At 41.1% G+C, this 12502-nt stretch overlaps 1 protein-coding gene across 3 annotated transcripts in view; it reads left to right on the forward strand.

The window, feature by feature from the left end:
- The window catches only part of CAP2 (cyclase associated actin cytoskeleton regulatory protein 2), a 162694-nt gene that overhangs the window by 60089 nt on the left and 90103 nt on the right, over nucleotides 1–12502 (forward strand). For 2 of the 3 annotated variants that reach the window (XM_016954960.3, XM_063812799.1), the window contains exon 4: nucleotides 7845–7922. The exons of the other annotated variant lie outside the window; for it this stretch is intronic. In XM_016954960.3, coding sequence (XP_016810449.1) covers nucleotides 7845–7922 — 78 coding nt within the window. The remainder of the gene's footprint in view (nucleotides 1–7844; nucleotides 7923–12502) is intronic. 3 annotated transcript variants of the gene reach the window in all.

The following is a 12502-nucleotide window of genomic DNA, read 5'->3' on the forward strand; positions in this document are numbered from 1 at the left end:
TGAAACTAGTGAAAAGGCCCTGATAAGATCTAAGCTTATAAGGAGACTCAAGCATGAGCACTAAGAGGCAAAATGGTGGAGTTTAACTGGTATATGACCTTCCTCTAGGAATGCTCTACTGGTAAGGAAAAAAAAAAAAAAAGCCTCAAGTGAGCATGCGCACAACTTAAATTACACACTGCGTGTGGTCCCTCCCAAGGGCTGGCAGGTGTGCATATGGACAGCCCACCCCGAGGGAAGAATTGGGAGAAGAGACACAGACCCAGGAAGAATGCTAACATGTAGAACCCCAAATCAAAGGGCAGATCACACACTTGAAACTCTCAAGTCACCCGCTTGGCCCTCTTCCAAGTGTACTTTACCTCCTTTCATTCCTGCTCTAAACTTTTTTTTTTTTTGAGACAGAGTCTCGCTCTGTCGCCCAGGCTGGAATGCAGTGGTGCAGTCTCAGCTCACTGCATTCTCCGCCTCCCGGGTTCATGCTGTTCTCCTGCCTCAGCCTCCCAAGCAGCTGGGACTACAGGCGCCCAACAACACGCCCGGCTAATTTTTTGTATTTTTAGTAGAGACGGGGTTTCACCATGTTAGCCAGGATGGTCTTGATCTCCTGACCTTGTGATCTGCCCTCCTCGGCCTCCCAAAGTGCTGGGATTACAGGCATGAGCCACCGCGCCCAGCCTAAACTTTTTAACAAACTTTCCCTCCTGCTCTCAAACTTGCCTCAGTGTCTCTCTCTGCCTGTGCCCCTCGGTTGAATTCTTTCTTATGAGGAAGCAAGAACTGCGTGGTTGCTGCTGACTTGTACAGATTTGCTGCTGCTAACAGTTTTGTAGTGGATGGCCTCTGAGCTGTTTTGTTAATTCATCTGCTAATGAAAATGGAATAGAAACGAGAGACAGAATATATGAGGTATCATTTAGGCCAGTGGTTTTGAAAGTGCAGTGTCCAGACTTGAAGCATCAGCCTCACCTGAGAACTTGTAGAAATGCAAATTCTCGGGCCAACCCAAATCTACCGAATCAGAAACTCCGGAGATGCGACTCAACAATCAGTTTTAAGAAAGCCTCCAGTTGATTCTGATGGACACACAGAACCACTGATTCAAGCCTTCTGCGAGGTGCATAATATGTCAACTCAGATATCTTTCTTATTCTGAAAAGATACAGAAACGGGGTTGGTGCTTATGTTCATGTTTACAAAATCAGGCATCTTCAGTCTTGTTTAAAGCAAAATCATGAAATGGGTGAAATTTGTCTTTAGCATTCTATTACCTCTTTTGGGGGCTCATTTCTTGTCTCAATTTCATCTGTCAGGTTCTTCTTTACGTCTTCATTGGCAGAAACTCTAGGGACTTTTCCTTTAGGGTAGAGTAGAGGACCCTAAACAACAAATCTGAAAACACAGTGTCTCTAATTACAAAAAACAGGGCATCAGTAGACCAACTGGGGAGGTGTGTGAGGATGGCATTGGCAGTAGGGCCTGCAAATTGCACTGAGTACACAGATGCCCATTCCCCCATCTTTAGAGGAAGAGGGGCCCCTTCCCTTTGCTGTCTGGTTCTCAAGAAGAGGGCTGATGCAGTTTCAGAAGGATCTGGAAATGCCTTTAGCACAAGCACCCAGGGTGGATGCTTTTTCCATCTTCCAAGTATTGCCTGTGGCCTTTCCCCCCGTTGTGCCTGTTCATTTTGCCATCCACATGGGACTTTGCAGCCTGTAGTGCTTCCAGTGAAACAATGCAAAGCTTTGATGAGTATCCAGAAATCAACTGGGCTTCCCTAGGGAGCCAGCTGTCTTTCCTGAGGGGATTAGATGGAAATAAGTCATATTTCACTAGTGTCTGCTGGCTCCCAAGGATGGTTTTAAACTGATTTCTGAAATTCATTCCCCTGTTCTTCATCCTAAGACCACACGGCAATAGATGTTCCACCAGCCTGTCTGAGAACCCCGGTTGCTGGTGTGATAACTGATAAAGTTCAAACAGAATGCACAGACTTGACTTTGTCAAAATTATCCCTTTCCTCTCTGCACACACATGCTCACAGGCAGATAGATGCACATGTTCACCCACAAAGGTTGTCCAGGCTTTCTGAGCCCTGCACACATGTGATGGACAAACTCAGCAAAACCCCTCGATTATTTGTCATTACTGAAAACCCCTACGTTTGGCTTTTTCTTTCACAGTGTTTTGAACTGCCTGAGTGAGCCAAATTCTCCCTTTGAAGTTACCAGACTCAGCAGGTTCGGTAAAATTGCTCCTAAATAGGATGCTGTCTGGTTGAAGGGACTCATGGAACTTTCCAGAAGGAAGAAGCAAGTGGATCGGAAGTTGGAATGAAAGTCCTTTGACATGTCAACCGATAAGGTTAAAAACGAATGTAGATTAGAGTCTGCTAATTATGCCCAGAGTTCCAGGAAGCTGAAAGAAGTACACAGTCAAATTCTCAGAAAGGTTTTGTCTACATAAGCAAAATGGAAGGGAGAGTTGAAGCAGATATCTCAATATTGGGCCATTCTCCACCCCAACCTCAACTTCTATTGTTCCGATGAAACCATTTGGAGGAAGAGACTAATTAATGAAATTGGCCATCTTTGCTCATCAGACCTGCCAGAAAATTGCTCTATTAGCAACAGGCTAAATGTTGTTACTAGGGAAAGTAAAAAGGCTAATGATCATGCTCATCTTGGGATAACTACAAAAATATTGTTAATGCCACCTCTGAGCTACAATTTTAACTGCAGAAGTCAGACCATCTGAATTACTGTTTCCACAGCAACTACAATTCAGTCGGCTCTGCAAGGCTTGTCATAGATGAGGATGTTACCTCTATATTATCGTTGCTGGGGAAAAGTGCACTTATTTTATTTATAGCCAAGCTGTGCAAAGTTGTATTTTGTAGTCTTTTATTTGGAAATGTGGTCATTAGAGACCGACAAAAGTCCTTCTGAATCACTGAAATATATGTTTTGATACAAGGAAAAATACTGCATAGCTCAGAGCTTCCCATTCATAATGTCATAATGGCCTCCAGGGCAGTGAGATTTGAAAGCCATCTATTCTTCCCTAATGAATATTCAAAATTTGAGATCTTGAGCAGTATATCCCAGCAATCAGGCTACCAGGATAAAGAGAAAGAAGATGGTGTACTCCAAAATGGCTTTGAGAAAAACATACACTAATTTAAACAGTCAGGAGACTTATATCTGTTGTGTTAATGATGATTGAATTTGTGATTTTAAATGTAAATAGTCTACAAATCTTGGTTTGATTTCAAGCATTTTCTTCTCAGTGGGAAAAAATACCCTTGGATGAGAAGTGACAAGGAATGTTAGAAACAAGAATAAGGTGTTCGTTCATTTCATTTATGTTTTGGAACATTTGTCAGATGCCAAAACGTTAATACGAAGTGGTTTGACAAAAACTAGTCATTTTCCAGTTAACACATGTACCGTATCAGAAAATTATCTGATATTGACACGGGGATGAAATTAACCTAATCCTCCTGTTATTTTGTTGTTTTGGTATCTGTTTTTGAAAATGTATTAAGCTAGTTCTTGCCTATCTACTAGAGAAGTCAGTCACATCCAAGATTGCAGAGAGATAGAAACTGCCCATAAACAGATGTGGAGCTAAAAAGGAGATTAAAAATGAAATTATGTATAGAAGAATATAAACTCATGACCAGATAAAACCGAATCACAGAATTTTTCCCTCCCCACAAAGGAGCAAAAAAAAAAAAAAGAATTAAAGAAAAACACCTCACTAGTAGTAAGCAAACAAAAAACCCATAACCTAAAGCAATACATTTTAGTAACTGGTGGCTGAGTGGCTTTTGATTTCTAACCCTGTCCCCAAAACACCTTAAAGACATTCCTTAGGGGAAACGAAATCAGGAAAGGAGAATATGAAGCAAGGAAAAAACACCATGGACTGCTTCTGTTTATAGATGTAAAGCCCTCATGTCTAGGTTTTGAATCAGAGAAATGATCTAAAGTCGGAAGGGGCCACTCCATCCGAATGGCATGTGTTCCAAGAGTGGTGAGTGAATCCTGGTTTGGGGCATTTAGCAAATTCCCAGAAGAATGAGCAGCACTTGAAGACACAAATAAAGACTGGACATCACCTCAGCCAAATTCTTCCTCTCCCTGTTCTAGCAGGCCTTAAAGAATAGAGAGCAGAAAGCATTTAGCCCCCAGATTCTGGCTTGAAAGGGCAAAGAAGCTGATCTCCAATATGATGGCAAGGAATCACCCACATTTTATCAGAAAAATTAAAATATCTGAAAAAATTAAAATATGTGCAAGATGGAAAGAGCCAATGTCGCAGCTACAAGTAATGTGTCAGAAAGGAGGCTAGCATGCAAAGTAGAAAGACATGGGCTTACCCTTGAAGAAAATAGTATTTAAGGAACAGAAACAGGTTCCTCAATAAGAAAATAACTTGTACTCTTAGAATTTAACAAGATTATAAAAAGTATTTTTAAAATAGCCTAAAGACAAGGTGATAAAACAAGAATGAAATGAAAAAGGAAATTTAAAGTCTGACAAATCAAGAATTAAATACATTAATGCAAAAATGATATATAAATTAGAAATGATAACATCTATGAGACCTGTTGAAAATTTGTTTACTAACAATAGAAAAAGTATTCTTATAATCACAGAGAATACAGATAACAAACAAGGAGATTAAAGACAGAGAGACTCTAAAAGATATTAAGACATTCAAATATTCTACACTATGAGGATAATAATTGGGTCCCTGAATAGAGACTCTAACAGAAGGAACAGAAGAGACACTGAAAGATGTGATAAAATTTCCCAGAAATGAAGAAAGGACTAAACCTATTCCAGGAAATATACTATGGAATGTTCAAAACGCAAACATATCTTAGTTAAGCTATTAAACCTCAAGGATAAAGAAATAATTCTTGAGATATCAAATCAGAATAAGTCAATTTCCTACAAGGGAGAAAAAAATCAAGCTAGTCTCAGATGTCACCATTGCCACATCTGGGGCCACGCTGTCTAAAAATGGAGAGAGAAAGTGACCCAAGGATATTGTATCCCATCAAGATCTTGTTAAAATATAAAGACAACAGGGAGACATGCTTCAACCTGAAAGAACTAAAACAACTTTGAGAGCTTGTTGAAGAAAATACACAATAATGAATGCCTGGCCAGTTAAAAAAAAATAAAAATAACTCAGAAATGGAGAAGTTATGATGAGAATCATTAGGTTTGCATAAATGCAGAACTAATACTTAACAACTGTGTACACTAATACTACAGATTGAATATTATTGCTATCAGTTTGGAGAAAATAAAAATAATAACTAAAAACCATGGAAGATAGGGATCAGAGATGGAAAAAGTGTAAGTACTTATGTTCTCATCTTTCCCAGCAAGAAGTCAGTCAATACTATCTAGAATTATAACATGTCATTTTAGAGTGCAAATACATAATTATCCCAATCTCAACATTTTATAATCTTTTTTTTAACCTTAGAATGATCTTTTAGGACATAAAAACTATTATGGTGGAGAAACTTTTCTTTGACGTTTAACAGTTCTTTTTCATTTACATCTCTACTATTCAATCATAACTAAAATGTAAGCTTTTTAAGTCTCTCTGCATATATTCTTAAAAGGAGGTTACAATGATGTTCATTTAATGATTATTTCTAGGTTGTGAGGCATTTTTTTAAAACTTTAATCTTTGCTGGGTATGGTGGCTCATGCCTGTAATCCCAGCACTTTGGGAGACCAAGACAGGAGGATCGCTTGAGCCCAAGAGTTTGAGACCAGCCTGGACAACATAGCAAGAACTTACCTCTACTAAAAAATTTAAAAGTTAGCCGAGTGTGGTGGTGTGCGCCTGTGGCCCCAACTACTCAGGAGGCTGAGGCAGGAGGATTGCTTGAGCCCAAGAGTTGGAGGCTTCCGTGAACCAAGATTGCACCACCACTGCACTGCAGACTGGGTGACAGAGTGAGACCATGTCTCTAAAACAAACAGACAAAAAAAGAAAAACAAACAAAACAACAACAAAAAAACCCTGTAATCTTTGAAACCTTTTTTTTTTCTTTTTTTGAGACATAGTCTCCCTCTGTCACCCAGTCTGAAGTCTGAAGTGCAGTAGCACAATCTCGGCTCACTGCAGCCTCTGCCACCCAAGTTCACATGATTCTCCTGCCTCAGCCTCCCAAATATCTGGGACTACAGGCGTGCACCACCATGCACGGGTAATTTTTGTGTTTTTAGTAGAGACAGGGTTTCACCATGTTGGCCAATCTGGTCTTGAACTGCTGACCTCAGGTGATCCACCCACCTTGGCCTCCCAAAGTGCTGAGATTACAGGCATGAGCCACCATGCCTTGCCTAATCTTTGAAACTTTCTGCATTTAAAAAAAAAACTATTCCAAGTCAATATGTTTTATCTTACAAGAATAACTGCATGAATTTTCTTAAAAACTAGAAAAAAATGCCAAAATGGTTAATCCTGGGTGATCTGGATATTTTTTCTTGGTACACTTCTGTAATTTTTTTAATTTAAAAAATTAACAAGGCCAGGCGTGGTGGCTCACGCCTGTAATCCCAGCACTTTGGGAGGCCAAGGTGGGCGGATCATGAGGTCAGGAGATCGAGACCATCCTGGCGAACACTGTGAAACCCCGTCTCTACTAAAAATACAAAAAGATTAGCCAGGCGTGGTGGCGGGCACCTGTAGTCCCAGCTACTCGGGGGGCTGAGGCAGGAGAATGGCATGAACCTGGGGGGCGGGGCTTGCAGTGAGCCGAGATCATGCCACTGCACTCCAGCCTGGGCAACAGGGCGAGACTCCGTCTCAAAAAAAAAAAAAAAAAAATTAACATAACAAAAAAAGAAAAAAGAACCAAAAAAACCCCACAAAAATTAACAAATTAGTTGAACGAGTCAAGGGTGAAGGTAAGAGAATATGTGTTTGAGGCCATTCCTGCTTACATGTCTCCTTATGGGGTGTTGAGTCCAGGTGGGGCCCCCTCTACCAGGGCCCAAATGGCACTGACATCTCTCCTGGGCCCATCTTAATGATTAGAAGCCACTGGCTTTCAGTGAGCATATCTAAATGGGGATGGCTTAAGGGACAATTCTCTTTCCTCTAGAAGGTGTAGAATAGAATGTAGGCACAGTGTGAAAGAGGATAAGAGAGAGACAGGCTTTGAAAACAAGTGCACTTTGGGGCTCAAACATTTTTTAACAGCTTTATTGAAATATAATTCACATGTCATAATATTCATCTTTTTGAAGTGTATGATTCAGTATATTCACCAAGTTTTGAAACCATCATCACTGTCTATTTCCCGAACATTTTCACCACCCCCAAAAGAAACCCCATACCCATTAGCAGTTCATTCCCCATTCCTCCCTCCCAGCAGCCCCAGCACCCACTCCTCTGTAGTGGTTTCTGTCTCTATAGATTTGCTTCTCCTGGACATTTTATATAAATGGGATCATACAAATGTACTCTTTTGCGACTGACTTCATTCACTCAGCGTAATGTTTTCAAGGGTCACCTATGTCGTAGCAGGTGTCAGTACCTTGTCTCTTTTTCATGCTGAATAATATTCTGTTGTATGGATATATCACGTTTTGTTTATTGGTTCATGAGTTGATGGATATTCGGGTTGTTCCCATGTTTTGGTTATTATATGATGCTGTTACGAACATTCATTTACAAGTTTTTGTGTGAAGATATATTTTCATTTTTCTTGGGTATATACCTACGGGTGGAATTGCCAGATTATATGGTAACAATTTTTAGGAGTCAAACATTGAAACTGCCATCTTCCTCTTTGTTCCCAGGCAGAAATGGTGCACAGTGCTTTCCAGGCCCAGCGGGCTTTCCTTCTGATGGCCTCTCAGTACCAACAACCCCACGAGGTAAGAGAGTGTCCTGAGAGGGAAGGTGTCCCAGGGTATGGGCAGTGTAAGATGGAAAACAAGGAGGCAACAGAAGCATTTATTATAGTCGACCTCCTAAAAATGAGACTTATAGCACGTGTATGTTCTGTCTCTAATCTGGATCATGGTATAGAACAATTCTTCTCTCTCCTAATCTCATTAATAGTAGACAAGTTTTTTTTTTTTTAAGTATGCCATTTGCGAAAAAAAAAGAAAGAAAAAAAGCAATGTGTCTTCTTACTACTAATATATCATTATGGCCAAATTCTTACTGTAACAAATGGACATTACCAGTTTAAAAGGTGAGTTGACTTGTGTGATCTTTATACTAGTCTCACAACCTTTTTATAATCAAGGAAATGTTTATAACTAATTTTTAGCTCAGATTTTGAGCTGCTTTGTTACCAAAGACTGTTCACATCTATGATCATCTCTAACCTCCATGTATGGATTTTATTAGCTCCTATTTCCTAAGTAGCGTAGATGGGCTAAATCGGTGGTTAAGTGTTTTGTGTTTATGGGTCGTCTACGGAGCTTCATTGCAGTTTCTGGTTCATCAGGCCTGGATCGTGTCCCAAGATTCTGCTTTTTAATAAGCTCCTGGGTGATGCCCATGCTGCTGATCCTCATTCTCAAAACACCAAAATTGGAAAGAGTTTTCATGACTCTATAAGAACTTAGGTATAGTCCATCTCGCCTTTCTCTTCCACCATAAATATGAATGAACTTTTCTTAGGTTAAAGATATTTAGAGGTGTTAGAGGATCTGATGCTAACTGCAACAATATTACCAATGTAGTAATTTTAACAACTTTTAATCTATTGTAAAATTACCAAGTAAGGCCCATGGTAAATTTTAATACAGAAGGAATCAAATTGTGAGAACAGATGTTAAGAGCAAATTAATGGTTGGCGGAGGTCCATCTCATTCCCCAGGCCCTGAAAATTTCCGATTCTCTAAACCAAAGCGTGATCACCACCTGCCCAAACTACTGACATTGTATCATGCAAATAACTGCATTCCCTCTACCAAGGGTTCATAATAACAACTTTTGACAATGCTGATTGTGTCACGAATGAAATTATTCATTAAAAAGTAGTTGCACTACCAGCATACTTTGTTTTATCAGAAAAAAATAAAAATTGTTATTTTGACTAAATATTCTGCATCCGAAGTTTAAGAACATTTATATAAATAAAAAATAAATTGAGCATATGTTATGACACAATAGCTTAAATGTAATAACTCACTTTGAATTATAAAACAAACTCCTGAAATTGAAAATTTTGAGCTAAGAATCCTGGGGATCCAGAACTTTGACCTTCAGGGGATGACACTCAGCTCCATAAAGAGGCAAGACCGGAGACCTGAGACCCTCCCTGGAACGGACATTCCCAGCCATGCTGTGCAGTAGAATCACCTGCAAAATTTTAAAAAATACCAGTACCTGGGTCCCAACCCAAGGGACTCTGACTTCATTGGTCTGAGGAGTGGCCTGTGCTTTGAGATTTCTATGGGCTTCACGGGTGATTCTGACTTTTAACCAGAGCTGTCAGCCCCGACCCGAGATGGATATATCACCTCCCTCCACGTGAAAGGAGTTAGCTCACAGCCTAGGTAGGAGGCTCTGTAGAGATGAAAATATTCCGTGTTCCACCATGGATGCATTTTCCTCCTTGCTCTTCTCAATCTCTGCTTTGCAGAAGAGCAAAATGAAACTGGGAAATCACAAAGCGATGTGTTGTAGATTCAGCCTTAGCCTGCCTTTTCTGTGAAGTGGGAGGAGAGGTGGCCCAATTGAGATTCTCAGGTAGAAGAAGAACTGTGACTTTCCTCACTGGGTTACCACTCTATCCCTTCCCTAAGCCTCAGAACAAGAGGCCTCTCCAATGGCTTTGCAGGCCTTAGACAAAAAAGCCACTCACTAAATATTGGATGAAAATGTAAGTGAATGAACGATGAATGAATGCATTGGGTCTGTGGCATTCCAGCATGAGCCATGGTCAGGGACACTGTGTGGCCTAGCATGTGGCTGTGCAGATTCTTGGGTCATATCTACAGTTTCCCTTTCTTACTCTACTGCATTCTTTCTTTTTTTTCTTTTCTTTCTTTAAAGATGGGTTCTTGCTCTTGCTCTGTCACCGAGGCTAGAGTGCAGTGGTGCAATCCTAACTCATTGTAGTCTCAAATTCATGGCCTCAAGTGATCCTCCCACCTCAGCCTCCTGAGTTGTTATTACAGGCATGAACCGCTCTATTGAATTCTTGATAAAGGGGAGGGAAACTGGTTCCCAGGGAGGCATGCACTGGAAATGTCTGGCAGCACTTACCACAGTGCTCCATGTGCAATAAGGCCTGGACCAGGACCAGGAAAATGCAGAGCAGGCTTATGATGCCTACCTCCCTTCCTGGCCCTTCTCTCTACTTCCTTTTCCTCTTTATTCAGAACACCGTCCTACTACTTCCACCTGACAGAAAAGCAGACCTGAGTGATCACCACGTGTTGTTCAGAACCCCTGTCCACTCCAGTGGGGATGGTACAGGCTCAAGAGGCTGAAGAAGAGACCCAGAACCAGCAGAAAAGACCTGGGGTTTATTGGGGACTTGCATACAGGGGAGAGAGTCCAGTAGCAGAGGGCTGGACAGGAGAACTACAACCACTTGCAAAAGGCGTGTAATTTATATAGCATTTTCATGTAACATCCTCCCTCTAACAACCTCCACCTGGTAACCTTCATTTAACCTAAAACAAAAGGCCTCCATCTCCCATATGGCCAGTGTTCCACAGCGTTCCCCAGGAAGCCCCAGGGGCTCAAATGTTCCTCATAGAAGAGCAATGGATCTCCAGGTTGGCCACTCCCAGATTCCTTAGTTGCAGACTCTGAACACACCTTCAGGTGGATCTGCCATACAAGATCACTCTCAGGGTATGCTCAAGTCATTGCTGTCAACTGCGTCTGTCATAACAATTGCCACAGTGGTGAAAACAGTCTATGGCCAGACCTTGATCCACCCAGTATGCATTCTAGAAGATGCATCTTAAAGATCAGTATCATAATGCAGATCATATTTTCTCATAGGAACAATTATTATAACCATTTGTGTCTTACTGTCCTCCTTCTTTCAGGAGGAAGAGAATTAACTGCTGTAATTTCAGCTCTCATTGACATACAACAGCGATTCTCCAACTTTAGCGTGCATGACAGTTCCCTGGAGGGTTGTCAGAACTCAGACTGCTGGGCCCCACTTACAGAGCTTCCAATTCAGTAGGTCTTGGTTGAGTCCCAAGACTCTGCGGTTCTAAAATGTTCCCAGGTGATGTGATACTCCTCGTCCAGAGACCACACTTTGGTTCCTGTGCTGTATGGATGGCTCTCACTGTTACAATTCAAGCTCAGATTTATTTCAGGTGCTTCAGAATTTCATTTCCAACGGTCTCTAGACCACTGCTTCTCAAACTTCAGTATTCATTTGAATCATCTGGAGATCTTGTTAAAGTGCAGAGTCTGATTCAGTTGGTCTCAAGTGGGGTGCAAGAGTCTGTAGTTCTAACAGGCTCCCTGGCGATGCTGGTGCCGCTGATTTCTCACTACACATTGAGCAGCAAGACTTTAGTCATTGCCATCCACAATCCCAACAAGCACAGAATCCCTTGGTAGTCAAATCTCGAATTCATATTCTCTTCTCCTACCATTTCTGTAGCAAAGTAGGCCGTGTTATGCTGCAGTAACAAACATCTCTAAAATCTTAGTGATGGATAACTGCAGAGGTTTATTTCTTGTGCACACTATATAGCTATCTGTTGCAAGTCAGCTTAGTATCTAGTGGATGAGTTACTAAATAATGACTCATATAATTATTTACTTAGTGTTGTAACAGGGCTCTGAGAGAAAAGAGTATAGAATTAATCTTTAATAGGAGTTTTGGGCATTGGGGAGGGAAGATCTTTCAGGGCTGGAGAACCTTCCAGGGAGTCCCTTGGATCCTGCTAATGAATGCAAGTGACCACTCTTGCTGCCACAGCATAAGGCAAAACTAAACCAACATGAGTGGTCGGTTGTGGCTCATGTCAGCCTTGTGAGACCCTGAGAGAGAACCTAGCTCTGCCTTGGCCCAGAATTCTGATCTGCAGAAACTGTGAGTTGATAAATGGATATTGTTTTAAGCCACTGAGTTTGTGGTAATTTGTAACACAGCAATAGAAAACTAATAGGGATTCTCTCAATTCCCTTGTTGCTGAACTCTAAGGTAATGAATTTTTTAAAACTTTTTGTGGGTACATAGTAGGCGTATGTATTTATGGGGTTCATGAAATGATTCGATACAGGCATGCTATACATAATAACCACATCACGGGGAATGGGGTATCCATCCCCTCAAATATTTATCCTTTGTGTTGCAAGCAACCCAATTATACTCTTAACGTTTGTTTGTTTTTTTGAGACGGAATCTTGCTCTGTCACCCAGGCTGGAGTGCAGTGGCGCTACCTTGGCTCACGGCAACTTCAGCCTCCTAGCTTCAAGCAATTCTCCTGCCTCAGCCTCCTGAGTAGCTGGGAT

This window comes from Pan troglodytes, chromosome 5 (assembly GCF_028858775.2).
Source record: "Pan troglodytes isolate AG18354 chromosome 5, NHGRI_mPanTro3-v2.0_pri, whole genome shotgun sequence".
Taxonomy (NCBI): domain Eukaryota; kingdom Metazoa; phylum Chordata; class Mammalia; order Primates; family Hominidae; genus Pan; species Pan troglodytes.